This window comes from Podarcis pityusensis (genome assembly GCF_964106645.2).
Source record: "Podarcis pityusensis genome assembly, chromosome: 2".
Classification (NCBI taxonomy): domain Eukaryota; kingdom Metazoa; phylum Chordata; class Lepidosauria; order Squamata; family Lacertidae; genus Podarcis; species Podarcis pityusensis.
The window spans coordinates 30,425,442-30,451,417 of NC_138029.1; the positions used below are offsets into that span (position 1 = coordinate 30,425,442).

Below are 25,976 nucleotides of genomic sequence, written 5' to 3' on the forward strand. Positions count from 1 at the left end.
AGGATCTGCCCTTCCAGTGAGCACTCAGGGCTGATTTCCTTAAGAATGGATAGGTTTGATCTTCTTGCAGTCCATGGGACTCTCAAGAGTCTCCTCCAGCACCATAATTCAAAAGCATCAATTCTTCGGCGATCAGCCTTCTTTATGGCCACACATTCTACTCATGTAAAAACATGCTGATTCCCTGATGGTCCGCGGGCTGGATTTAGAAGGCGATTGGGCTGGATCTGGCCCCTGGGCCTTAGTTGGCCTATAGTATTAAAGTTGGTAGAAGACACCCTGCACCACTTGGGCCTCAGTCCACTAGTATCCCCTAAACTATGCACCTGTTCCTTCAGAGGAAGGGTAACCTCTCTCAGAGGAGGCTACCTCCTAATCTATCTGGTCTAGGGAACTACTGGTACCGACTAACAGTGCCTCAGTATCGTTTGGATTAAGCTTGTTTATTGGCTCTCTTGCGGAGGCAAGACATTGTTCTAGCACATTCCCTACCACACCTGCAATCAGATAATTTTTGGAAGTGGGTTTTGATAAGCCCCTCTACAATTGGGTATAAGTGGGAAAATGCTTTCAGTTCTGGTGTTCTGTTTTAAGTTGGAACACTGTAGAGAAGATAATCGGAGATGAGTAAATAGGGCCCTGGATAGCATGATCTGTTCCTTTAAATTGTTTTTATAAAAGAAGCAGCACAGTCTGTTTAGCTTCTCCAAACCTAAATACCCTCTTAGGATACAATATAGGGGGAAAATAAACTCAACCAAGGGAAGCAAAACAAATATAAATACCTGTGCATTAAAAATGAGGAAAAAAACTTTTTATAGTGTGACTTGCTATCTTTGCAGCCTGATGGTAGTCCATTTTAAGTATCCTGATCAGCAGAAAAATTATGGGACCCAAATTCTGCAACTCTCCTTTAGTATATTAAGGGTTTAGAACATAGATCAGGAACCTGTGGGCCTTCAGCTGCTGCTGGATTCCAACTCACCTCATCCTCATCCCTATTGCCCATGCTGGCTGGGGCTCGTAGGAGTTGGAATCCATCAGCACTAAGAGGGCACCACACTAGCTGCCTATGCCATAGATTAATGACAGATTTTCTGTCCTCAGTAACCTAAGTCTACGGACAGTAAACTGATCCTTAACAGCCTGCTGTTCCAGAACGGAAAGAAAAGTAAGAGCAAAAATTAAAGAATTCAAGACTGACATGCTTCTATTTATTTATTGCCACATTGACCATCTTTGCTCTTTCATGTTTAACTATCCACTAAATGATGAGCAACAATTGTTCCAAATCATTCTCAAAAACATTTTTATTTGTGAAATATCCAATATGTAAAAGTTTCAGTCTTCGTTTCCCCGCCCCCTGCTACTATACTGTTGGGGTACCCAGCCTATGGTTTAGGCTTTGGATGAGCAACTTCAATGCCGGCTTGTGCTGAGGATGCTCCTGCCCGATTTGATGGAGGATGACGTGAACGCTGTGAAGTCGCTCTTCCAGCTTCTGCCTTTCAATGCGGACCATTAACTCAGCGCGGCAAACTGGGTGGTAGCGTCCTTCCTTCACTGACCGCAGGTGCTTCAGGCGCCCCTGGTTGGCCACAATATCTGCAAGGTTCTTAGAAAAGCAACATCAAATACGTTATAAGAAACAAAAGTCTACAGGCAAGGCAACAGTGAACGGGTGCTTGAGGTTGGGAAGAACTGCTTCCCAAAGATCTGTTCCTTCTGACGATCAGAGACCTAGTCTTTAATAGACAAGGTCCCCAAGTGCGGGGGCAGTGAAACAACATGGTGGGCACTGCAAGGGAGTTCCAAAAGTGAATGCTTGCATTATCATTCCTGCACAGGGCTAATGTATTTTGGTGGACAGAATGTTGGGTTTAAATGCAATAAGCCCTGCTTCAAATCCCTGGCCAGTCATGTAGCTCAAAGATGGACTTGGAGTGTGTGTTAGCCTAAGCTAACCCATAGGTTGTTGTAAGAGTAAAGGAAAATGCACTTTGTACACTATAAGTCAGGGGTCAGCAAACTTTCCAGAAGAAGCTGGAAAATGTGCTACAGAGAAGCCCTGTTCTGCTCACCTGCCGTTTCTTCTCCTGCAGATGATCCACCTCTGTCTCAAGCTTATTAAATTCCGTGTTCAAGAGGGAGATGTTGTTCTGCTTCTCCTGAAGTGAAGTAGCGAGGCTCACCTGGGAATTCTCAAGTTCAAAGATGGTTTTGTTGCACTCCTCAGCATTCTAAAGGGAGAGAAGCAGAGGGGGAAACACTCTATGCCTTTCAGTGCCAACCCACATGCCAGATAGTCTTGTAAGAGACTATCTTGGGGTAGCATCATGCATTACATTTTTATTAAACGGTGGCTATTCTAACGTAGGAAAATGCATGTACACTGTCACAAGAAGCTTTGATACATGGGTGCAGACAGGATAGCTGATGAGAATCCATACATCTTGCAGCAGGGTAAAATCTCATGCCATGCTTAATAGGTAATGGCGCACATAAACATGGAATGGAGGAAATGTCTCATATTTCAAGATCTTCCTTCCCTTAGCATACAAAAGCAATGAAGACGCAGGTGTTCCTAACTGCCATCTGGCCAGCAGGAATCTGGGGGACCTTCTATTGACAGTCTCCTCATGGGATCTGTCCAATTGTGTTGCTGTTCTAGTTCATTGCATTTTAAACCATATTTTGAAAAGGTTCTTTGAACTGCAGAATAAAAGGCTCTAATATTTTCTTTCTAGATAGGTCCTTTTTGGGCTTGGAGCTGGCAACTTCAGGAAGGCATTTTGCAGTCTCTGGTCGCTTTCATACTAGTTGTTTTGCCATCCTCTGTTCACTCAGTTTTTATGGAGAATAAAGATGATGCATCCTGGAACTGATTAAGAGCTGATTAAGGGTTTAGAAGCTACTCATCGGTAATGCTGCTGCCATACTGAACAGGAAGCAATAAGAAGGCAGAAGCACAAGGGGGAGTTTCTAATTAAAGCTGCAGGAGGGGTTTGTTTGTTTGTTTTTGCTGAATAGGACTTACATCTGAGTATACACTAAAGAAAGATATTTGTCATGGGCATTGGTGGATAATACAGTATTATACTGTGTGGTGTTTCAGTTCAACTTCCAGCTGATTACAGGAAAGCAACCCTTGCTAGGAGATCCTAGTGTGGAATAAATGTATATTTCAAACTGCCTTCTGTGGACCAGGAAGGTTGTTAAATTAGATTTTGTTCCGAGATTCTGCACTTGTAGGGCAGGCAAACTTGAGGGTCTTGCTATTTTCTATTCTGCTCTCTTTATATCAACTTAGTAAGAATTGGCGTTTCCTGTTCTGTCTAGCATTTCATTTCAGAAGGTTAATTATTTGTGAAAGGCAGGAACAAGGCAAAGTTTATACAACATTTGAAGTGCTGATATAAGACAGTATTTAGTTTGCTGCCAGGGCAACTAATAATACAGAATAACTTAGGGATTTGGTTGTTTCAATAAAGCAATCTGTGAGATTCAGTATATGTACAGTATATGTTAGAGTCTACAGCTGAGACTATTATTAAGCTATATAATACCATCTTCCTACTGTTTTTAATGAAGAGCTGCAGCTTTTAACGTGGGCAGAGATGGGAGAATGTGATCAGGTAAGCTAGCTAGTGCTGCTATCCTTTGAAAGTGGGCAGAAGATGCTACATCTCAAGTCTTTTGGATTTGGGAAGATCCTGGCTGCTTCTTTGTAGAGTTGCTGTTCCTACCTAAGCCTAATTCCTCATGAACAGGAGCCCAACATTATCTCATATTATGTTCAGGGGCCCACTAGAGCAATGGCAGGCCATGGTAGCAGCCATGCAGAGGGATGTTTTGAGATGTTTGTCTAATGTCCAAGGGACATTAGAAGGCTGGGACCTCTTTAATAAGACACTAACTTCTATGCTAGGAAGTCTGGAAGTAGAACACTAAATAACTGGGAAAAGGACCCAGGATAAGGTGGAAACTGCACCAGCTCTTTTTGCTATTTTGGAGACACACTGTACAAAAATGAGCTGGTCAGATAAGAGTCCGATTTTTTAATATACTTTTGAGCAGTTTCCTAGTAGCCTATAAAGCCAAAAAAAAAAAAAGTGATTAGAATATCCCTTCTACATGGCCTTACTGAGCTATTGCCATCTGTCTTTATTTCCTGACCTTCTGGGTCTCTTTGATCTTTTTCTTTAGCTCCAGCTTCTTGTAATGGAAATCGCCCTTGGTGAACACTTTGCTACTCATTTTCTTCTGCGCCTCTCCACGAATCACAATGGACTCTCGGCGGGCAACTGCTGCCTCCATATCTCGCATGAGCTTCTCCTGTTGCTTCATCAGCTGCTGGTACCTTACCTACAATGCAGGAGAGAGAGAGGCAAACCTACTGGATACACCTCAAAGTCACACATGAGGCAGATGCCACTCTTCTATGCCTTGCATTTTAGCTATCAGACAGGGCACAGCAAACACATGAGCATCAACAGTCCTAAGGTTTGTACAATGTAGGTTGCATACACACCATACACTTAAAGCACAGAATTTCCCCCAAAGTCCGAGGAACTGGAGCACAGTGTTGATTTGTGCATTCAGCAAAAGGCTTTAGAATGGTTACAGTTTTCAAAGAATCTCAGCAGAATGCCATGAGATAGGAGCTAGGGAACAACACTCCAATATGAAATGCAGTGGACCGCAGTGCCTCTGTTATCCAAGGGCTATCTGTTTCCTGCCAGTCCTTAGAAGAAGGCAAGGTTGGCAGCTAGAATGAAATTCATTAAACACACCTGAAAGAAAACCCCATTGATCTGCTTATCAATTATCCCAACTGCAGGATCTGTGTTTCTCCTGCCAGAAACTGGTTATCCTCGTTACAAGTTTTGGATCTGTCTGGCACAAAAAGTCACCAGGCCCCCACATATATATTATATGTGCAACTTTCCTTCCTACATTGTCTTCCATCATAATAGATACGTCAGCAGAACAGGAAAGGATCACCAGAAGTCTACTGTGTAGGCAGGAGGTAATGTTGTTTAGGCTGAAATACTCTCTGCCTTAGTGCCTTAGACTAGGCTTCCACCAGTTTGCTGAGGTTTCTGATGCTTTTGCCAGGCTAGGTGATGAGCAGATTTGTCTACCCAACCCTTTCTATGTCACCTGCATCCTGTGGATCTCTGACTTCATGGCTTGGATCTCACCCTGCCCGGTCTCTGAATCCACTGCTGCACGCATCTCTTTGGCCAGCTGTATTTTCTTCTCCCATTGCATCATCTGACATCTAAAAGGAGAAAAGGTGAGGGGGATGGAAAGGTTTTATACAGAGCACTAAAGCAGTTATTTTGGCTCTGATCTGTATCTGTTTCCAAGGTAATATATATTAGTTACAAAAAGGTCACAGAGTTATACTACTGATCTCACTAGCCAAGAGGAGCCTGGAGCCTCAAGCAAACTGCACACCGTACAAAACTCACTATCACAACAGGCATGCTTTTGGGGTAAGTTGGGTGCAGAGAGATGTTGGTAGGAGAGATTGCATTTTCCAGGCAACTAAATTACTATTGTCTGTGTAACGTGAACTCACAACATAAGTGCTACAGGTGGATATGTGGATCTCACAAAAATACTGAGAAGAGTAGAATTGTTGCTTTAAAAAAGAAATCATCTAGAAGACCCTGGACAGCACAGTAGCAATTGTGGTGAACAAACCAATTATTCCAGGCATGAAAGCTGCTGTCTGTTCAGCTCTGAGGCTGTGAGAAAAGGAAATCTGATTTACGGTACTTGTGGCTATTCTGTGACTGGTCCTTCCAAAAGAGAGGAAATGCAACCATAAGGAAGCATGTATATTTTACCAGCTGTACTGCATAAGCGTTCAAGTTCCATATTACACAAAAGGACTCACTCTGCCTCGAGTAGGCTGTTGAGGAGCCTCTCTTTCTCTTCTTGAAGTCGGTCCAGCTTCTCTTGCATCTCAATTGATTCTCTCTCTGCTACCTAGAGCCAGAGAGACATTGTTTATGCCTTTTATCCACTTGGGAATAAACTGGGCCAATAAAAAGGATAGCTTTATTTTTTTGTGTGCCAGGCAAATAAGTCCCTGACTAAATGTGCATTTGAGCCCCCCTTTCCCCAATTTAATTCTTAGGTACACTGTACAATTTCTATTGCTCCACCACTCCCACAAAAGGCATTCAGGCTACTTCTCAAGAGTTGCCCCTTTCTATAGGTTCAGCAAAACAGAGCAAGAGCATCTCAGACAATGTATGAGGAAACGCATCAAGAAGACAGGCAATACCTTGAGAGCGCGCACAAACTCATTCTCCATGATAGTATTGCCTTGTTGCAACCCTTCAGAATTCTCGCTGTTCTTATTGATCAATAGATGCAGTTTCACCAAGTCGTTAGTCATGTTCTTCATGTGACGCTCAGTATCCTTCATCTCATTTTTCTCCTGCTGGATTTCATCTGCAGGGGAACAGTGGAGAGATAACAATGTTCTGAAATATGGGGTGTGTAATTATAGTCCACTGGTGAAAATGCCATGGAGAACATGTGTGTGCATAAACTTTATGAAATATGCCATAAATATTGCTGCCCAAATATAGAAACCTGTTGATGTTGCTAAATCTGTGATGCACTGTGATACCAGTGATTTTATCGGCACCTTTATATCCCTTTATATGTCTTGTTCACTATGGCCAGTGAACTGCTTGTTTACTATGGCCAGCAGGAACATGAGAGTCTATAACTTTAAAAGTCCCTTTCTTGGTAGCTGGAAGGTTGGTAATGGAGTTTTAAGGGCAAAATGTCCTTTAAAAGTCCCCTGTGAATTTCTGCCATCTGAGAATCCCAAATTCTCTCAGAAAGGAAATTCAAACCTGATGGGCTCAAAAACACAATTCTGCATTCAGAAGAATCTTCTGACTTCATGGGATTGATTACAGATTGCTGTGAAGTACTTTTTTTTTTTTTTGGAGATTTGGCAGCAGCAGTTATGTGAGAGTTTGACAACAAATCACTCAAAGCGATCTAAGTAAAAAAAGTACCTTTCTTTCGCTCTGTAAGACACACCTAGTTTTAGAGGGGGAGAACAAGAAAAAAAAATTTCTCTCTCTCTCTCTGCGCAGAGCATTTTCAGCAAAACAGGAGGAGAAATGGAAGGAGCTCCGCTTCTCCTCCCACTTCACTGAAGGGGTGCTGTGCAGCTCTCCCTCTCTGTGCAGTACCTCTCCAGCGAAGCGAAGTCAGAACAGCAAGAGGGATTGCTGTGCAGCGAAAGCAGCGATCCCTCTTGCTGTTCTGGCTTCTGGGATAGCTGCACAGCCTGCATTCGCTCCATAAGACGCACACACATTTCCCCTTACTTTTTAGGAGGGGAAAAGTCCGTCTTATAGAGCGAAAAATACGATAATTCGAGCAACACGTGACCTTCCTGGAAAAGTATGCAATTACCAAATGCTATGAGACCCTAGGGTAGCTAGCCAGTCACCTAAATGACTATCTCACATTTGCAGGTGCTTGAAGAGGTCTTCACTGACGCCACTGAAAGAGAGTGACGTGTCTCTCTACCTTTCCCCCCATTAGTCCTGCCTTTGGCAATCACTGACTAGCAATCACAAACAGGATTATCCCACTTTAAACAGACTTCAAAACCATCCAGTCAAAGCTGTGGGGAAAGATCTTATTAACAACTCCTTAAGAGGAGGACCTGTACTTACTCTCTATGCGAACTTTCTTTTGCTCCTTAATTGTGATTTCTTTCTTTAACATATCCAAGGATGCCAGCTGCTGTTCCCGCACCTCGGTAAGCTTCACTAATTCCCTCTGGCTGTTCAGCCAGTGCTTCTGTAGCTTCACCACCTCCATATCATTGTCCTCAATCTGTTTGGCGAGCTTCTTGATTTCAATTTCCAGCGGCCCCAACTCTTGTCCCTGGAATCAGGATCACATGAATGTTTGGGGGGGGGGGTTGCGTCACATTGCTTTTGCAGGGCTAACATGCCACTTCAGCTGCTTATACGTATCACAGCAATGTTGGAAACATATGACTTGGCGGCTAATGCTTCTAAGTGCACAGAATCTTTTTATGAGACCGTATCAGCTCAAATAATGAGTTGCGAACGGCATCTGGGAGTGCTGAATCTGTGCTGAAAATGTCAAATTCTGGTAGCCAAATGAATTATTCTCATTCGCCCCAAGTCAAATTTATTTTATTTACTCCAGTTGCAACGTTCAATTGTTTTAGTATGCCAAACATCAATTACTTGGGAGCAAAATAGATATGAGGAGCACAGTACTGAAATAAAAATAGGAATATTGGTAAGATAAAAGGTAAAGGACCCCTGGACCGTTAAGTCCAGTCAAAGGCGAATATGGGGTGTGGTGCTCACCTCGCTTTTCAGGCCGAGCAAGCCGGCGTTTGTCCGCAGAAAGCTTTTTGGGTCCTGTGGCCAGCATGACTAAACTGCTTCTGGCGCAACAGGGCACGGTGATGGAAGCCAGAGCACACGGAAACGCCATTTACCTTTCCTCTGCAGTGGTACCTATTTATCTACTTGCACTGGTATGCTTTTGAACTGCTAGGTTGGCCGAAGTTGGGACGGAGCAATGGGGAGCTCACCCCGTTGCAGGGATTTGAACCGCCAACTTTTGGTCAGCAAGCCCAAGAGGCTCAGTGGTTTAGACCAGAGCGCCACCCGCATCCCTGGATACATACACTGTTTGATGCTGTCTCTGCTTTCAAACTTTTCAGCAGAGAGTGAGCAACATGCAGAGTCCCACATGTGCAGAAGTTTCTCATGTTTTACTCTGAACTGAAATGCTTAATGCAGACATAGGTGCTATAGGGGCACAAGGAACAGCAAAACAGAACAAACAAATACTAAGGAAGATCTTGGTTGGGGTAAGGGAGGAACTAAACTGAGGAGTGACCAGCAGGTGGGAGATAGATAACTGTAAGAGCTGGCTAAGAGGTTCCTTGCCTCTCTCAGGCGGACAGAGAGGTAGCTTCACACAACAATTGGTGGATGCCTCCTTAATCCCATCCAGAGGAATAAATTAATGCTGTCTGATCAATGAAAACAAACATTCTCAGCAATTTGAGAAGAACTAGGAAAAACAGGGGGGAAAGGAAAACATTTTTATGCAGTGCTCCATAATTCCACTTACATAGTTTTCTGATCAGCCTGCTAAATGTCTTGTGGTTAATGTCACATGAAAAAGGGGCCTCAACAATGCAAGGAACTTGTGCAGGATTATCTACATGTCATCACTACCTTATTATTAATGTTAGTGTTTAATAGAGGGGCAATTCACTAACCCACATTGCTCAATTCTAGGCCATGAAAAATAACAATGCATGCATAACAACAAGGATGGTGGGACCTTAGATGACCAGGTGGTTTACCCACTTAAGCAATTTCTCATTCTAAATTTTTCATTACCCACGTTCTGTGCCTTGAGACCCTATATACAAAACACAAAGTAATAGCACAATGACACGTATGATTAAAGTGGTAGACTAGGACAGGAAAGACCTGGATTCAAATTCCCACTCAGCCACGAAACACACTGGGTGACCATAGACCATTCATTACATCTCAGCCTAGCCTACTTCACAGGGCTGTTGTGAGGATAAAATTATTGGGGTCGGGGCAAACTCCATGTGTACTGTCTTGAGGTCCTTGGAAGAAAGTTTGGATATTATAAATTATTATTGTAATATTAATAATAACATTATGGGAGTATATTGTATTTAAAAATGGGGTATCAGAGTTTTTAGGGGGCTAACCAGGTTGGGATAGCTGGGATAGCAGGCTTGTTGGGTTTGGAATGTTTTATGTAGATTTTTCAATTTCGTTGTTCTGTATGGGACAATGACAATAAAGATTATCGTATCGTATCGTATCGTATTTTGAAATGGCAAAGATCAGAATCCAGAGATTTTGCATAACTAGCTCTGATCTTTGAGCAGACCTTTGGATTTGCATATCTAGAGCAGCAGTCCACCATGCCACAGATTGGGGAAAAGATTGTGAAACTTCTCAACTGCAGTCCATGTTGCGGTACAGAGACGTACAGAAAATGCATAAAAGGCACCATATCCCCTCAAGCATCACAAGTCCTTGGGTGCTTATAAAGAGGCTCTTTGTACTGAGCTAAAGAATTGCATGGCACCGTGGAGAAAAACTGGTTTTCCTGTGGCATGAGTACAGCAAGCTAGTTCACCAGCTGCATGCAGTGGATCTAGAATTACTGGATGTGCAGAGCTAATACCTTTCTCACTTCAGAGCAATGTATGGTTTAGATTCAGCCTCTCATTATCACTGTGAGAGGGGGCACTGGAAACTTTTGCACGTTCTGATCAGCAGACAAGATTGATAAAAGATCACATACCATATGTTTTATGCTATTACACTATTAACGATGAAGTAGCTCCTCTAGGTTTTTCTTATTAGAAATGTTGGCTTAGTTTAAGGATATAACAGGTCCCCTTATGCGCCGGAGTTTTATTCTCATACCATTTCCCCTTTGGAAGTCCTCACTAATCCCCAAACTGCTTTTACAATCCCTGCTACTTTAAAGAGTGGCCTGTGGTGCAGCACAAAGAGTGGCTGAAGACATAATAGCCTAATAAATCTTGGAGTGAATGGCAGCCAATATTTTTGAAACCTAATGCCAGAAATGAGATGTCATATTCCAGTGAGGAGGCTCAGATTTCAAACTGTGAAAGTCACAAGGCACATACCCCCAGCTGAGATAAGATCATTTCCAATTTCTTGTTGTACAGGTTGATGAGCCCCTGCTTGCGCCCAATCAGGAGGATTCGCTTCGCAATTTCAATCTCACTATGGTTGATTTGTTCGTTCAAATAGTCCATTTCCTTGTCCACTTCAGAGAGTTTCTTTTCAAGCATATTCAGCTTGCATTGGGTGTTTGTTAGATCCAGTGCAGTTTGGGCCATGTCATTTTCTGCATTAGCAATCACCATATCCTATAGGTAAGCAAGGGCAGAAAAGGAAGGGGAAATTGATTCAATATTATCAGCAAGCCTCTGATACTGACATAGGAAGTCTAGTTCTAGAGTAAGTTGGCTAAAGGATGATAGATTTCAGTGCTGGTCTGCTGCTTAGCATGAATCTGCCTGTGAGTCTCATTACAATCAGTTGTCAAACGAGCTCAGGTGCTTGCACAAACAGCACCCTTCACTGAGCAGACTCCCAACAGGGCACAGGTGGATTTCCACTAGCACAATGGGATTTTACCTTCCTCTCCTTCCTGCTGCAAATCTCCACATCCCTCCAAAATCCATTTCAGAAGGTCCTCCAGTATTCTGGAGCAAATGTTGAGGATGCAAGGGACTTCAGCAGGGAGGAGAGGGAGATAAAGTCCCACTGTACAAGTAGGATCCCATTCTGCTCATGCATAGTGCTGGGTATAGCCCTGTCTACTACTCTCACTGATGTCTTCTCAATTGTTTGGGGAGTGTGTGCTAGACCTTTTTTCTTGATGCACTGCAATAGCCAATATTTTACTTCCTTATAAAACATACGCTGTTGTTTTTTTTCTACAGAAGCACACCAGTGACTTTCAAATATGAAGGAGGCTACACTAATAAAAAATCTCCAGCAACAGCTAACAAGCAAAATTATTAATCAAGTGTACATAAAATAGAAGGAAAGACAGTTGGCCAAAACAGTTACAATTCCTAGCCATACCTAATCAGTATTAAAAGTTCAGGCAAATGTGAATTAAGTACAACTGAGATGCTTTGATGGTAGAAGTTAGAGGATAACATTTTATATCTTAGGAAAAGACTTGAAACTTCTATTGCCATTTAATAGAAACTCAAGGAAAGCTTGTGAATTTTCCAAAGCCTAATAATTTATTTCACAAATGAACCACTATTGCCAAGAGTAAATGACAAAAGATGGATCAATCCATACAGGTATTTTTTCATTGAAATGTGTATTACTTACTACTATTTACTACCGCACCAGGTTTTCAGTATTCCTCAAGGCCCTAACTGCAGCTGGACCCAACCTGTGGTCTTCTCTACCCAGGGCCGTCAAAGACGGACATTGTAGAGCTAGCAGCCACTAGCAGTTGGAAGGTAGGTTGTGGGAACTATGGACTAGCATCTCAAATGCTCTCCTCATAAACAACTCCAGCAACTAACATGCACACAGTTTCTTAAAGCTTCATCAGGTCCTAACAGAAACTGCAGCATTTGCAAAGTTTCTTTCATTGCATAGAAACTACAGAGGTGTGTATCTCTCTGACATGATCAGAACACTGGGTGTGGCTTTTTTAAAATGGAAGATTTAGCAATTAGCTTTAGTTAAAAATGCACAGATGGAATAAGCTAGAAAAACAGGCTATGGCAACACAACTCATAATGCAAGAACCAAAAAGATTAGATTCAAACATCATGCCTTCTCCTCTCTCCACCACACACCCATTTACTTGTATTATAGCTTCTGGTGGGTTTTAACTGTAAGAAATGTGAGAGCTAAACTAGGGAATGTTTATGCTAAAGAAACAGTATCATACTGGGCTAAAGTTCCTGACGCATTCCCAATACAGGCTGTTCATGAATCTCCAAGTCCAGCTTTGCATCATTTGCCAATGATTCTTGGTTACTGGGCCCAGACCAGTTCTTAAGAGGAATAAATTCTTACACAGTTTATATCTGCCTCCATAACTAGGTTGTGCAAGAACTGTCACACAAGAAGGCAGCAATGTTATTCCAGTTGTGTTTTCTTTGCATGAATCATCCTTTATCTACAGCCTCATTAGTTAGATTGCCTTGAACGTCAGATAAACATGCCATCAGTTGGAGGTGAATTGCAGATGGGATAGTTTTCACTGCATAATAAACACTTATTACGCCTATAAGTGCGCTTTATGCGTAATATTTTAAAAAGTGTAATCACGGAAAATCTGCACATCTCCATCCTTCATTAAGAAAGGAAAGAGGTGTGCTTGAAGTTTGGCACCATTTCCTTGTAACGCTGGGTCCTTGTGGTCTGATGGTTCAAACGCACAGCAGGCATCGTTTGAAAACATTGCGAATATAAAAAAGGGGGAGGAAATCCTGTGCTCTCCATGCAGCCTTCAGTGCTGTACATACCAAAGCCATCAATCTGTTCTGCAGCTTGATGCCCAGCTGCAAAAAGTATTTCGCTGCTTTGTTGGACATCAGCTGATCTTGCAGCTTGCCCACAATCTCGTTCTCCAGTTCTTGCTTGTTTTGTGAACCTTTCTCTAGCTCTCGGCGAATGAGAACCAATTCATTTGTGCGAGCAGCTCGATCCTGGAAAAGAAAGATATGGGAATGTTAAACACACACACACGATTGTGAACAGAGCATAGGTTTTTGTGACTTACTAGAGTAAATCAGGTAGCAATGCCTGGCCCCATGATCTCACCACATTGGCCCGATTGAGGGCTTGCTCTGTTTCTTGAAGGGTACGGGTGTAGGTCCCAAATTCCACTTTCATGGCATCCTGTTTGGCCACGCTCTGGGCTATCAGCTTCCTGCTTGTGTTGGCATCGTTCTCTGACCGGTTCAAGATAGCAGCCAACAGCTCATTCCTTTCCTCCTCCTTGATGATGGACTTCTTGTAAACTTCAATCTCAATCTCTAGAGACTTCAGCTTGTGCCTGGAATCTCTGCAGGAGCAGAAAAAGAAATATCCAAGGGTAAATAGTGACATCAGTGCCTGCTGCCAAATGAACTGTGAGAGAAATAAGAAAGGATTGCAATGGCTCATTCAATCTTAGTGGTCACCTGTCTTCCTTACTTTCAAGGATGGACCTTTCCAGATGATTTCAAGATAAAAAAGGCAGGTGTTACTTTCTTTGTTGTTGGAAATACAGACAAAAGTAATCCGACAAGAGCATGGTGGTGTGGGTTTGAGCCCTACGTTGGGCAAAAAGATTCCTCCAATGATCCTCCTGGTCCCTTCCAACCATCCTATGATTCTAACATCTGGAGGGTACCCTGTTGGCTGCCCCTCATTCAGATGGTTTTCCTAACCCATCAGTAGCAAACTGCAGTGCATTATTGCTAGGAAATGTGATTCCTCCTCCCGCCCACCCCAAAAAGTCAGTGCTATTATCACTAATAATAATCACCATGTGGAAATCAGCTGCAAAAATGTCACAAATCCTCAAAAACTACAAACTCCGAAGCCATTTAGATACAAAAGTTGCAAATTGCAGTAAACGTATGAAGCATGCCATTGGCTCCCACTTAATGTATCTGTGAGAAACCAATGTCTCACACTGTGCTTCTCTTAGCATGTTAGAGAAGCTGGATAATTTTTCAGCTTTGGCAAGGTCCAGATCCTAGATAAAGAAAGGAACCAAGTAACTAACTGCCCAGCCTAGATGCATGAAGTTTCAAGATAGAGCTGGATCCAAACATAAAATGTTAAGGTAGGAACAGGAGGATAAACAAATTCTCTTTCCCTCTTTAGGCAGAGATTAAGAGGAAAGCAGACAGCTGCCAACAACTCTCTTGTCAGCAGATCTCCAAGAAGATCAGATGGAGAGACAAAATGTGGGTATCTGTTTACAGACCAGGCACACATTTGAGCAAAGAGATAAAGCAAGAATGAACATTTCCTTTTGGAATAGTTGCCATTCTAGGTAAGTTCTGAGTGCCATTGGGAATTATGGTGATCTCCATCTAACCCAAAGGCAACAATAGCCAAGTGTTGTTGTTTTAGAAATACTATCCACCCAAAGAATCTCTGCTTCTTCACTGCGGTTACCTTAGAGCTTCCTGCATAGCAGCGTAGGCCTCATCACGGCGCTTCATTGCAGTCAAACTGACAGTCCATTGATGCAGAAGTTGCTTTTTCTCCAGGTGAATAGCTTGTATTTCTATACTTGCCTGCAAAGACACTGTGGTGAAATACTACAACACTGTGCAGACAAATGGGAATCAAATCCTATTTCTGCTAATCACCACCTCCTCCTTTTGTACACAGCCCAATACCAATGTTATAAATTCTGACCCTTAACTCTCATCTCCTTGGTTCTTTTTTTCTTCATGTCAGAAGAAGCTGAACTGAAAACTGAGCGTACAAAAAACGAGTTGGAAATTGGAAACTTGTATGAAAAGTTTGGAGGACTTAAAAAGGTCTATGGAACCCTAAATTGCAGTGCTGACTAGTGCTATCTGGAGGAGACTGAGAGGCAAATGACACATTACACACAACCTGTAGGGGAAAGGCTAAGTGCCTCCAATCTCCTGCCCTGTAATTCTTCCACTCAAAATTATATCCTCCCAAAACTGTTCTTTTAATCATGCAGTTTATATACCCTGAGTTATCTTCATAATATAGACAGAAGAAGATAACACACACAATTTTAATAAGCCATAATAAAGTGGTCAATGCCATCTCAAAACACTAAACATAAAAGAGGTCCATTTTGTACAATAAAGAAAACCCACGGGGAACACCAAATGATTTATTCATAACTCAAGGAATTTGATCTTTCCTGAATGATTGTTGCTGAGGAGATGAGTTCTTAACTTGCCCAAAACTGTGGATCAATTCTTTTAAAAATGGCTAAAAGGTCTTCCTTTACATGGATTGTAACCTGTAGTTTGCTCCAGAGTATTATGAGTTAATGTATCTGTCTATGTATCAAATACTTCCACATAGATACATAAATGTTTAAACATGATAATGGAAAGGTAGGGTATAAATGCATTAAATCAGTCAAAATATTGGTATATAATTGGTATATAATTTACGTAATTTACATCAGGGTGTGTGTGCAAAGAAGCAAAGGCACCCTCTTGGGTGAGGGAGGTGCTTCAGGTTGGTGGTGGCAATCCTGCAGGTGTGCATTTATCTGCAGGATGCCACTGCTGCCAACCTGAAGCTGCCTTGACGTTGCTGCTGCCTTGCCCCACTTCTGTCCCCGTCAGTCAGTAGCACTTGATCAATGTGGGAATCACTAGCTCTGCCTGAGGAGTTTAAACAGTGCAGTCCTATGTGTGTCTCCTCAAGAGTAATCTCCCATGAGTTCAGTGGGACTTGCAACAGGACTGTAGTCTTGAGCAAAGAGTTACATAAAACAAAAAAGGTAAATAAAACAATAGGTTTAATCTAATAAAACATTTTGTTTGAAAGGTGGGCTGGTTAAGTTCACCAATGCAATGTGTGCATGTCCTTTTTGGAGACTGGCTGGAAACTTCCCCTTTCATGAAAATATCTTAGCCACAGAAAGACATTACCTCTCCCACTTCTTGTCGCGTGATTCTGGTGTCTTCAGCCTGAGCCATATGTTGGGCTTCATACAGAGCAATCTGCTCCTGCAGCTCATCGACCCTCGTCACGAGGCGGTCCACGTGAAGGTCCTGTGAAATCAGACAATTCCAGATTAGCGGCAGCAGCTTTGTCTCTGCTCTCTCTGTGCACTCTCGGAAAAAGAAATGGGCCCAATTTGCTAATTTCCTATTTGCTGGGAACTTTCTGGGAGCGTTCAAAAATGATACCGCCCAGTTGGAGTCTGCAACCCACTCTACCACCCTAGGCTTCTTTATCACCCTGTTTATGTGGAGATGCAAGTGGAAGGAAAGCTGTTCCAGGAAAGGGGTCATTGTGGCAGATGGGAGGAGACAAAGGGGCCAGCAGGAGATCAGCTTTGGCAGGATACATAAAGCAAATTACATTCATGGATAGGAGTTAGAGAGGATCAACCGCTAGGTACCTGTTTTTTCTTTTCCACCTCTGCTCGCATCCTCTCCATTTCAGCCTTCTTCACTGTTCTCTTCATCACAGCAATATCATCGCGAACGTCTTGGTCCATGTTCTGCATGTAGAACAGGCGCAGGGAGAGACTTTCCATTTCTGTCTGCATGGCTGAAACTAAGAAAACCGGAAGGAATACACATATATATTTCCATAGCCTGGGCCAAAACTGTGGTTAAGAGTATAGTAAGGGGAAAGCAACAAACCATGTAAACTAGATGGCTTTCTCTAAAGTGAAAGGATGTCAGGCCTGCAACTCACAGGCTGCCCAACTGGGATCTACTTGATCATATCTCTAGAGCAGGAGTTGCCAATACAGCACCCATGGGCAAACCTTCTCCGACACCTACCGGGGTCCCTTTCACTTCTGAAATTAGGCCTGAAATAAGAACAGGTTGTAGTGTGTGTGGCTGGTTGCAGAGTGTGGGTGGATGCCCATGACAGTTTCTCTGATTTCCAGATGTGCCTATGGCCCCCTGAAGGTTAGTGATTCCTGATCTAGAGGCATGTGTATATGATACTAAAAATATCCAGATTTCCTACCAAGGGAATGTTTTCTTCCACCCCAAAACTGGAATACTGTGGCCTCAGTAAATCATGCAAATTAATCACATGCATTAATCTTGTTTTGCATCTTTTAGTCTCCTTCTCTAGCCAGAAGAAAAGAACCAGGAGCATTACATAAAGCCAACCCTTAGCCCCAGCTTTGTATTCAGCAACTCATCTGATAGTTGTAGGTGACAGCAAATTCCACATAAGTCAGTGGAAGAAGAGGCAATCTGGAGCAATCCATTCCTCCTATTTAAAAAGGCCCATTTAAAAGGTTGCTTTGTCCACCAAAAGTGCTGCTTATGGCTCTTTGGCTTCTGTTGTACGTATGTGTTTTAAAAAAATAAATAATAGTCATAAAGTTAGAATGAAAACTGAAAATGGAAGTTGGGATTCTCAGAATGCTGAATTTTATGTCCAGAACAGTGGTACCTCGGGTTACAGACGCTTCAGGTTACAGACTCTGCTAACCCAGAAATAGTACCTCGGGTTAAGAACTTTGCTTCAGGATAAGAACAGAAATTGTGCGGCAGCAGCGGGAGGCCCCATTAGCTAAAGTGGTACCTCAGGTTAAGAACAGTTTCAGGTTAAGAACGGACCTCCAGAACGAATTAAGTACATAACCCGAGGTACCACTGTATCAGCTTCTGACTTTGCAGTACAGAATACACATACCCTCCGTAATATCACTTTTTACATTGGCCTGATGAATAGAGCAACTATAAACACAATGGAAGAAAATTCACTGACCACCAACTATGTCTACATGCAGTTGACCCAACAGTCATACTATATATAATTCAGGAGTCTGATAGAAGGAGGCAAAACTAGTTAGGTTGTTGAAATATTTGTAGCCCCTGAATACTGGAGCTAAAGCTTACAAAGTAAGCATGTGATAGGTTTAATCTCACAATACGGAAAGGGTGAGGGACAACATAGCAGCAAAGAAGGTCACCTTTTTTACGTTCGCTCTCAGTGCCCTGGCATGTCTTCTTATACATGCCCCTGAGGTCTTGCAACTCTTCCTCTAACTGCCGGCGTGCCATGGCAATCTGGGAATGGTGATTGTGGTTCTTCTCCAGTACCATCTGCAGTTGGGCCAACTGCTGCTGGACCCCATACAAGATCACGCCGAGTTCTTCCCTCTCAGTCTTTGCAGTCTTTACGCCTGCTGTCTGCAATCAGGGGAGGGACAAAGTGACCATGCACACTCCAGTGTGAATGGACAAAAAAGAAGAAACAGAAATTCAAAGCAAAGATACTGTACCAATTCCCGAAACTCTTCAGTCAGCTTTCCTATCTGTTTATTCAGGTAGTTCTTGAGAGCAGTTTGGAATCTTTTCATCAAGGGCTATAGAAAGAAGCAAGAGCAAGTTAATATATCATCCAAGGGGTCAACATTTGTCTTCTACGACTGCTACAATTTCTGCCCTGCCTATCTTGGGTAAATTTCAGTACAAAATATGGGGACAACCTGATTTCATGATAAAATTTTAAAGAGAAGATCATCACATATAGCTTTACCAAAGGTCCATGCTGGGCATCCACCCTCCTTTCCAACTTTCCACTTAGGACACACCTACAGACCGGCATTCAATAAATGCCCCAGACATTTATCTCATGTAAAACAATAGAATTAATGGAGGAGAATCATGCCAAAACAAAAAGCTTTATGGTAATTTTGTTTGCTGACTGAATGGTTCGGTGAACAAGGAAGGCGAGGGGGAAATGGAAGGCAAAAGGGGAGGAAGCAGAGGCACAGCTGGGGAAACTGGGGTCAAGGTGGGGATTTGTAATTATAGAACGCAAATGAGAAAGGAAGTCATTGAGAGTAAGGGATCTTGTGTGAAAATTGGGAGGCTGGTGGATTGAATATATTCATGAAAAAACTCGGAGCAACAAGGGTGAGAGAGCAAGTGTGGGGAATCTTAGAACTGGGGGGGGGGGGAGACGGACATTGTTATAACTTGCAACCCTGATTTATCTTTGTGTGAGAAGATCTGCTCAAAAGAGTCAGCCGCTTTGTATTTAAATATCACAAATTTCATCAATATCTTTTACTATCTGACTTTCTGTTTTCATCCAGCTGCCGACATGACAGCTCTCTTAAGCTTTGGTCTTTTCTTACATGCTCTGGGTCCAACACAACAAGCTCAGCTTCTTCCTCTGCCTCTTCGCTACCGAGATCACCCTCAGCAAAAGGCAACGCTTCCTCCTCTTCCATGGGCCCAAGCATACTGGGTTGCAGAGACAAAGGCTGAAAAACAGCCTCAGTAGACTCAGGGAAGATGACTGTCTTAGAGGCACCTATATGTGGAGAAGAGATGAGTAGCATCAGCAACAGAAAATGCAAGGTAGCAAAGACTTCTTTATCACATGGAAGGTTTACTGTGACCTTCTTGGGGCACAGTGCTTCATAGAAAAGCAGGGTATAAACTGAACTGAACTGCAACAAAAAGCCACTAAACTAAACCAACACCTCTCACCTGATACTACTGGGCAGCACATTATTAAGGATATTCCCCCAGTTCCATCCATTTACTGCCATTTTTGTGCTATTTTATCTATTTTATAGTTCTCTTTCTCTTCTGCTAACCTATTTTGATTCTATTTAACTTCCTATAAATTGATTGTTGTTTCTATAACTTTATGTAAGTTGTTTAGAGTGGTGTGGCCTGAGAAGTGGTATACAAGTACTATAAATAAACAGTGTTGTTATTGCCATTATCCAATCTCGGTTCTACAAAAATCTCTTCCATCCAATCTATTTAATGTCATCTCCATTAATCACTGTTTAAAATCCTTGTTTCTATTATCCAGATCCTCTGGATATCCACAGCATGTTCAAATGACTGTGGCAGTGCTATAATGATAACAACCAGGCAGAAAACCACAGTGGAAAATACAGAAGTCGACTTAGTATTGGCACCAAACATTTCAAATGCAAGGTTTCTCCATCACCAATTGGATTCAAAACATGCTTCAGTGGCAAGCAAAGTCCTCATCAATAGGATGGCGACTGATACCTGAAAACACACGGCGTCCCAATGGCGTATCCAATCTCAGACTACTGGTCCCTGAAGATACAGGAGACAGTACTTGCCCACTGGGCAATCTGGAAGGCAGGCTGAATGTGTCAAACCCTTCCTGAAATAAAGGCTATTGTTAGAAGGGAGCTGCCGAAAAGGGTGTTGATGCTTAGAAAGACTTGAATTGGTAATACAGTCATACCTCGGGTTACAGACACTTTGGGTTGTGTGATTTCAGGTTGCGCACTGCACTGAACCCAGAAGTGCTGGAACGGGTTACTTTCGGGTTTCAGCGCTTGTGTATGCGCAGAAGCACTAAATCGTACTTTGCACATACGCAGAAGTGCCAGATTGTGACCCACGCGTGGGTCCCGGGTTGCGAACGTGCCCCCCGCATGGATCACGTTCGCAACTCAAGCGTCCACTGTAGCAAAATACGAATGAAGCTACCTCACAACGACCCTAGGAAGCAGTTTAAAGACTATAACTGGGGTGGATAGCAGATAGACACAGATGCTTGTTGGCATCCTATGAGAGTCTGCATTATTTTTTTTTTAAAAAGCTACCTCGTGTGATTGCAAAGTAAAGACTGGAAACATCTTGCTAGTGCAACCTTGGGAGAGTACAGCTCATATTCCTTCTCTCTCTCCCTGCCCCCCCCCATCACACACAGACACACATAGAGCACTCAGCCTTTCTTCCCCAAGTCAGGATGAGGGGCTCTAAAAACCCATCTCCCCCTAGTGTTGAGATGGGTAGTGAGGAAACACATCTTCTTCTCTAAGCAGTAGGCAGAGGGCTTTATTTCCCCATCTCAGTGCTGAGTGCTACAGCACTCCGATTGTAAGATAAAGCTGGAGGGGGCTGACAGGTCACTTCCTGTGAAATGCTGAGCTGGATTTGGCTGTGGTAAATCAACCCTGCCTTGGACAAAATAATAGTAAAAATTGACTCATGGATTTAATCAGTCCCTTCCCCCCCCAAAATTATCCACCTGCTCCTCCTTCTCACATTTTATTCATTTAGACTCAACCACATTTTCAACAGGACTGCTTCTTGATAGAGACCTGACATTGTATATACAACAGAATGGCCTAAATCAGATATAACACAAGACTATGGGAATAAGCCTGCTTGAGCCTAGGGCTTTAGAACTCTCCTGTCTTCCTCTAGTGTGGTTTAGCAGTATTATATCCAAATGAGGCCAACATGACCTAGGGAATAAAAAGCTCCTTTGTGCCACATTCAGTGTCACACTCACCAGCAAAAAGGAGGGGGTGCCACTCTCAGGAAGACCTGGCATTGGTGTGCCGGGCTCACCCATCACTCTTGAGAGTATCTCTTCCAAGATTTCCATAGGAGCACCTTTTGCCCCTTCCTCTGTAGCAGCTGCAGGACCACCTTCTGCCCCTTCCTCTGTAGCCACTGCAGGAGCACCTTCTGCCCCTTCTTCTGTGATCGCCGCAAGAACACCTCCTATCCCTTCCTCTGTGGCTGCTGCAGGAGCACCTTCTGCCCCTTCCTCTGTAGCCACTGCAGGAGCACCTTCTGCCCCTTCCTCCATGACTGCTCCAGAAGCACCTTCTGCCCCTTCCTCCATGGGATTATTTTTTCCTGGCTGCAAAAATTAGAATGAATCAACACTACCTGAACACTAGAAAATAATATGAAGATATTTCACGTTTCATCCTCTAGAAAGCACAGAAACTTGTCTTAATTCAGCCAAATGTTAAAGGACATGCTTAACCATCCTTTAGATTTGAGTGTGATAATTTGAGAATCCAAAGTCTAAAGACAGTTAGAAAACAAGTTAGATCTGTATTTTTCTTCACTGATTTGTAGCATGGTCTTTGGCAATGACTGTGTAATGTTTATTTTCAGCAAAGGTTTAGATTTAGATTCTTTTTTTAAAAGTGAAAACTGGAACCATGTTATAATATCTGCTGGACTGGAGACAAGAGTGCAGTAGCAACCTGTGGGGGGAGGTGGAGCAGCCCTCCAAACACTGATGCTACCTACCTGGATGGGGCTGGGGTAGGTTAGGGTGGCAGCAAAGTCAAGGCTACATGGGGATGTCAGCAGGGCCAACCCAGTGCTCCCACCATTGTACCTGTGCAGCCCCAAATTCACAGCCACCCTGCCCCATCCAGGTAAGCTGCAAGGATGCTGCTGGCAGTGGGCGAGCTCTGCTGCTCAACCTCATCATGTAAGCTGCTACTGTAAGAGCAACAGCAAAGCACTGATAGTGCTAGAAAAGAATCAAAATAATTTGTCTACTGAATACCAGAAAAAGGAAGCAGCTTTGCTCTTCTCAAACCATTTAAATTAACTGGATTGTTTTCCTACTGAAGAATCATGAATACCTACCTCTGTGGTCACCCCATCATCTTGATTTTGGCCACTTGTATCTTGCAGCTGCTCAGTCTATTCAATACAAAGAAAAGGGTAAGTGTGTGAAACATAGACATAGAGGAAAATAGCATTCTATTTATTTATTTTTATTTCCAATATTTATAGACCACTTTTCATCATTGATGGTCACAAAGCAATTTACAGAACAATCAATGAAACAACTCTTCAGTCACTTAATATGGTGTTTAAAACAAACAAAAACCACAGGTAAAAAAACATAAATTCACAAATAAGCATAAAATGACATACTTAAAATGCCTGCTGGAATAGAAAGGTCTAATGACAAGCATCCAAAGTTCAGCAGGGAGGGTACCTGTTGCTCTCAGCTGGGAAACAGTTCCACAGAGTCTGACACATAATACTGAATGCATGGCTCCTGGTGGACATGAGCCGTGGATCTGAGTCATGGGGCACTACAAACAGGGAATCCACCCTCAGTTAATGGGTTGGGATATAATGATCCTTAAGGCACCCTGGACTCAAGTTCTTAAGGGCCTTGTGAATTAATACAAATATACATATTGCAATAATTCAAACCAGTGCTAGTGAGTTCCTCAGTTCAAACGTGTGCAGTTCAAGTGAAACTGTGTCTTTAAAGCAGTGGTTCACTTTCTATATATAACTTTAATTCTCCAGCACATGAAAATCCTTGCATTTATATTACCTCTTCATCTTTTGCAAGCAGCTCTTTTTTCTCATCTTCTGCAATTTCTCCATGCTGCGATTCAGCACTTTATTTTAAATTTAGAGAAAATAAATTATTTTAATAACATTACAATCATATGTTGAAAAAGCGGTTTAGATTTTGGTGAATTTTATATTCAGGCCAGTTTGCAAGGCAGGGCACCAGTACAGAATGACAACAGTAGTAATTTGCCTTTGTTTCATTTTGGCAAACCCAATTTGATAATAATAATAATAATAATAATAATAATAATAATTTATTATTTGTACCCCGCCCATCTGGCTGGGTTTCCCCAGCCACTCTGGGCGGCTTCCATAGAAACAAAAAATACAGTAAAATATCACAGATTAAAAGCTTCCCTGAACAGGGCTGCCTTTGATATCTTAGTGCTACAGATTTATACTGTACTAGGTCTAACTGTGCAATCCTATGCATGCCTACTCAGAAGTTGAGTTCAGTGGGACTTCAGTCCAAACAAGTTTATATAGGGTTGTTGTTGTTTGTTTGTTGTTTATACTCTACCTTTTTTACTGACAAGACTCAAAGCAGCTTACAGATAAAAATAAGAAAAAGGGCGGGCATTAAAAAACAATTAAACACACACACACACACACACACACACACACTATTACAGCCATAGCAATGGTTGCAGTCCAAAAGTCCTGAAGAGTCAAGAGGTAAATGAATAATATCATCAATGTGAATGACAATCTAAAGAGGAGAAAGAGTTCTGTGTGGAAGGTGATACAGCTTCCACAATATTCTTTGCTTCTTATTACTGCAAGTTCTAATGATGACTTTAGCAGTAAGTTTCAGATGCAAATGTGCAGCTTGGTTGACTAGAACAGACAACAAGATGAAAGGTGAGAGCTATGTTTCTTTTAATAATGCATGCGTGCTGAATCAGTCTAAATAGGAAGTGGATGAATGGAGATTCTGGGTTCACAGGAGCAGGTGGTGCTAAAATAGGGAAGGGAAACTGGGAGCTCTGGATTACAATAAATTGATGGAAATAAATAAGGATAACAACAGCCCAACATTTGAGAAGAGAAAGATACAAAATGCAGTTGTTTGAGAGGCTGGAAGTTGTGAGGAACTGAGCTTTTAGTGATTACATAAACAGTGGTGAAAATGGTCTTGAAACCCTAGGAAGAGAGCTGAGATGCAAAGTGTGAGGAAATATGAAGTAAGGGGACTACAAAGCTGATGACAACAACTAGAAAGTATCTGGGCTTGTGCATAGGGAGAGGCTCTTGGTCTTCCTTGAGCAAAGACCAGATGGGAGGACAAGTTACACAAAGTAATGTTTGAAATGGATATCAGGCATGGGGAAATGAGGGCCATGCAGTTCACCCCAATGCATGTCAACTCAGAAATAAATTCACTGGGACTAAGTAAGCACACATAGGATTGCAGCTGGCGGGAGGGGGGCAGAGTAGAGGTTTGGGAGATCCTTGTTGTTGTTGTTTAGTCGTTTAGTCATGTCTGACTCTTTGTGACCCCATGGACCAGGCACTCCTGTCTTCCACTGGGAGATCCTAGAAGCTGGTAATATGGGGGGACTGAGGAGAAAAGTAAAGGGCATCAGCATCAGGGATGTCCCAACAAAGCGCCTTTTGGTCAATTGAGTGGAATGGGGTATTTGTTGACTGACTGTTTGCAATGGGAGGTGGAATATTGAGAAATGGAGGGTGGAGCTGGTGGGTAGGGCAAACAAGGAGTGAAGCGGCAGGGGGGGAAGCAATGGTCTGTCTTATGGGGCTCCTTTTCTTCACCCACTAACAACAGAAATTCCCATTCACATATATGCCCATTCTCCCTTGAATTCAAGCTTTCTTGATATACGATCACAGCCCTAGATTTTAGTAGCTGAATGGGGGCGGGTTGGGGGGTGCTGTTAATGAGGGCACAGCAATGTAGATCTACAACCAGAAATTCATTTTATTTTATTTTATTTAAAAGGAAAAGTGGGGGGGGGCTGTCCCCCCCCCCCCCAAGAAGAGAGATACTAAAAGGGCTTAACTAATGCAATACACTGAAGGGCAGCAGCCTTTTCTGGGGCACCCTTTCCCCTCATCACAATGCACCCCTGTGCCTGCTCCCTCTCTAACCCAAGTGCCTTGAACCCGCTCCCTTTAAGCGCTCACCGGCTGCCGCTCGGCTCCATCCTCCTCCGTTGCTAGGCGACGCTAAACACATCCAGCGCTCTCTCTTCCTTTCCCTTTCTCTCTCTCTCTCCTGCCCCGCCCCGCCTTCTTCTCGGATGATACCACTTGCGGGGAGAGAGAGGGGGAAATGGAAATATGGTCCGAACCATTTCTGTGCTTCAGGCGGTCGTGCATGGACTAGGCTTTAAGAGACATGCATATCGAGCGACAGGAGACAAAGACAAATGAAAAAGTGTAGAGTGACACGCTGCATGAACTAAAGATAATTTATCTCTTGAAATACATCATTGGCTGAGCTTCTCTATGGTCGCAGAAACTGTGTCAATTAGGTGTAATCTAGATTTTTTTGCAG

The 25,976-nt window shown here is 42.8% G+C and overlaps 1 protein-coding gene across 1 annotated transcript; it reads right to left on the minus strand.

Annotated features, from left to right (window-relative positions):
* Positions 1-1,292: 1,292 nt before the first annotated feature.
* On the minus strand, positions 1,293-25,804 carry CCDC40 (coiled-coil domain 40 molecular ruler complex subunit). Its single transcript, XM_080993631.1, has 21 exons — positions 25,604-25,804; positions 23,436-23,502; positions 22,727-22,783; positions 21,621-21,977; positions 20,357-20,477; positions 19,459-19,637; positions 18,598-18,681; positions 18,286-18,505; positions 16,741-16,898; positions 16,265-16,387; positions 14,787-14,908; positions 13,437-13,680; positions 13,139-13,321; positions 10,754-10,999; positions 7,725-7,938; positions 6,302-6,471; positions 5,909-6,000; positions 5,164-5,284; positions 4,177-4,365; positions 2,082-2,240; positions 1,293-1,615 (listed from the first exon to the last, which is right to left on the minus strand). Exons 1-21 carry the CDS (start codon positions 25,621-25,623, stop codon positions 1,370-1,372), a joined length of 3,372 nt encoding a protein of 1,123 aa, XP_080849757.1. The 5' UTR covers positions 25,624-25,804; the 3' UTR covers positions 1,293-1,369.
* Positions 25,805-25,976: the final 172 nt, after the last annotated feature.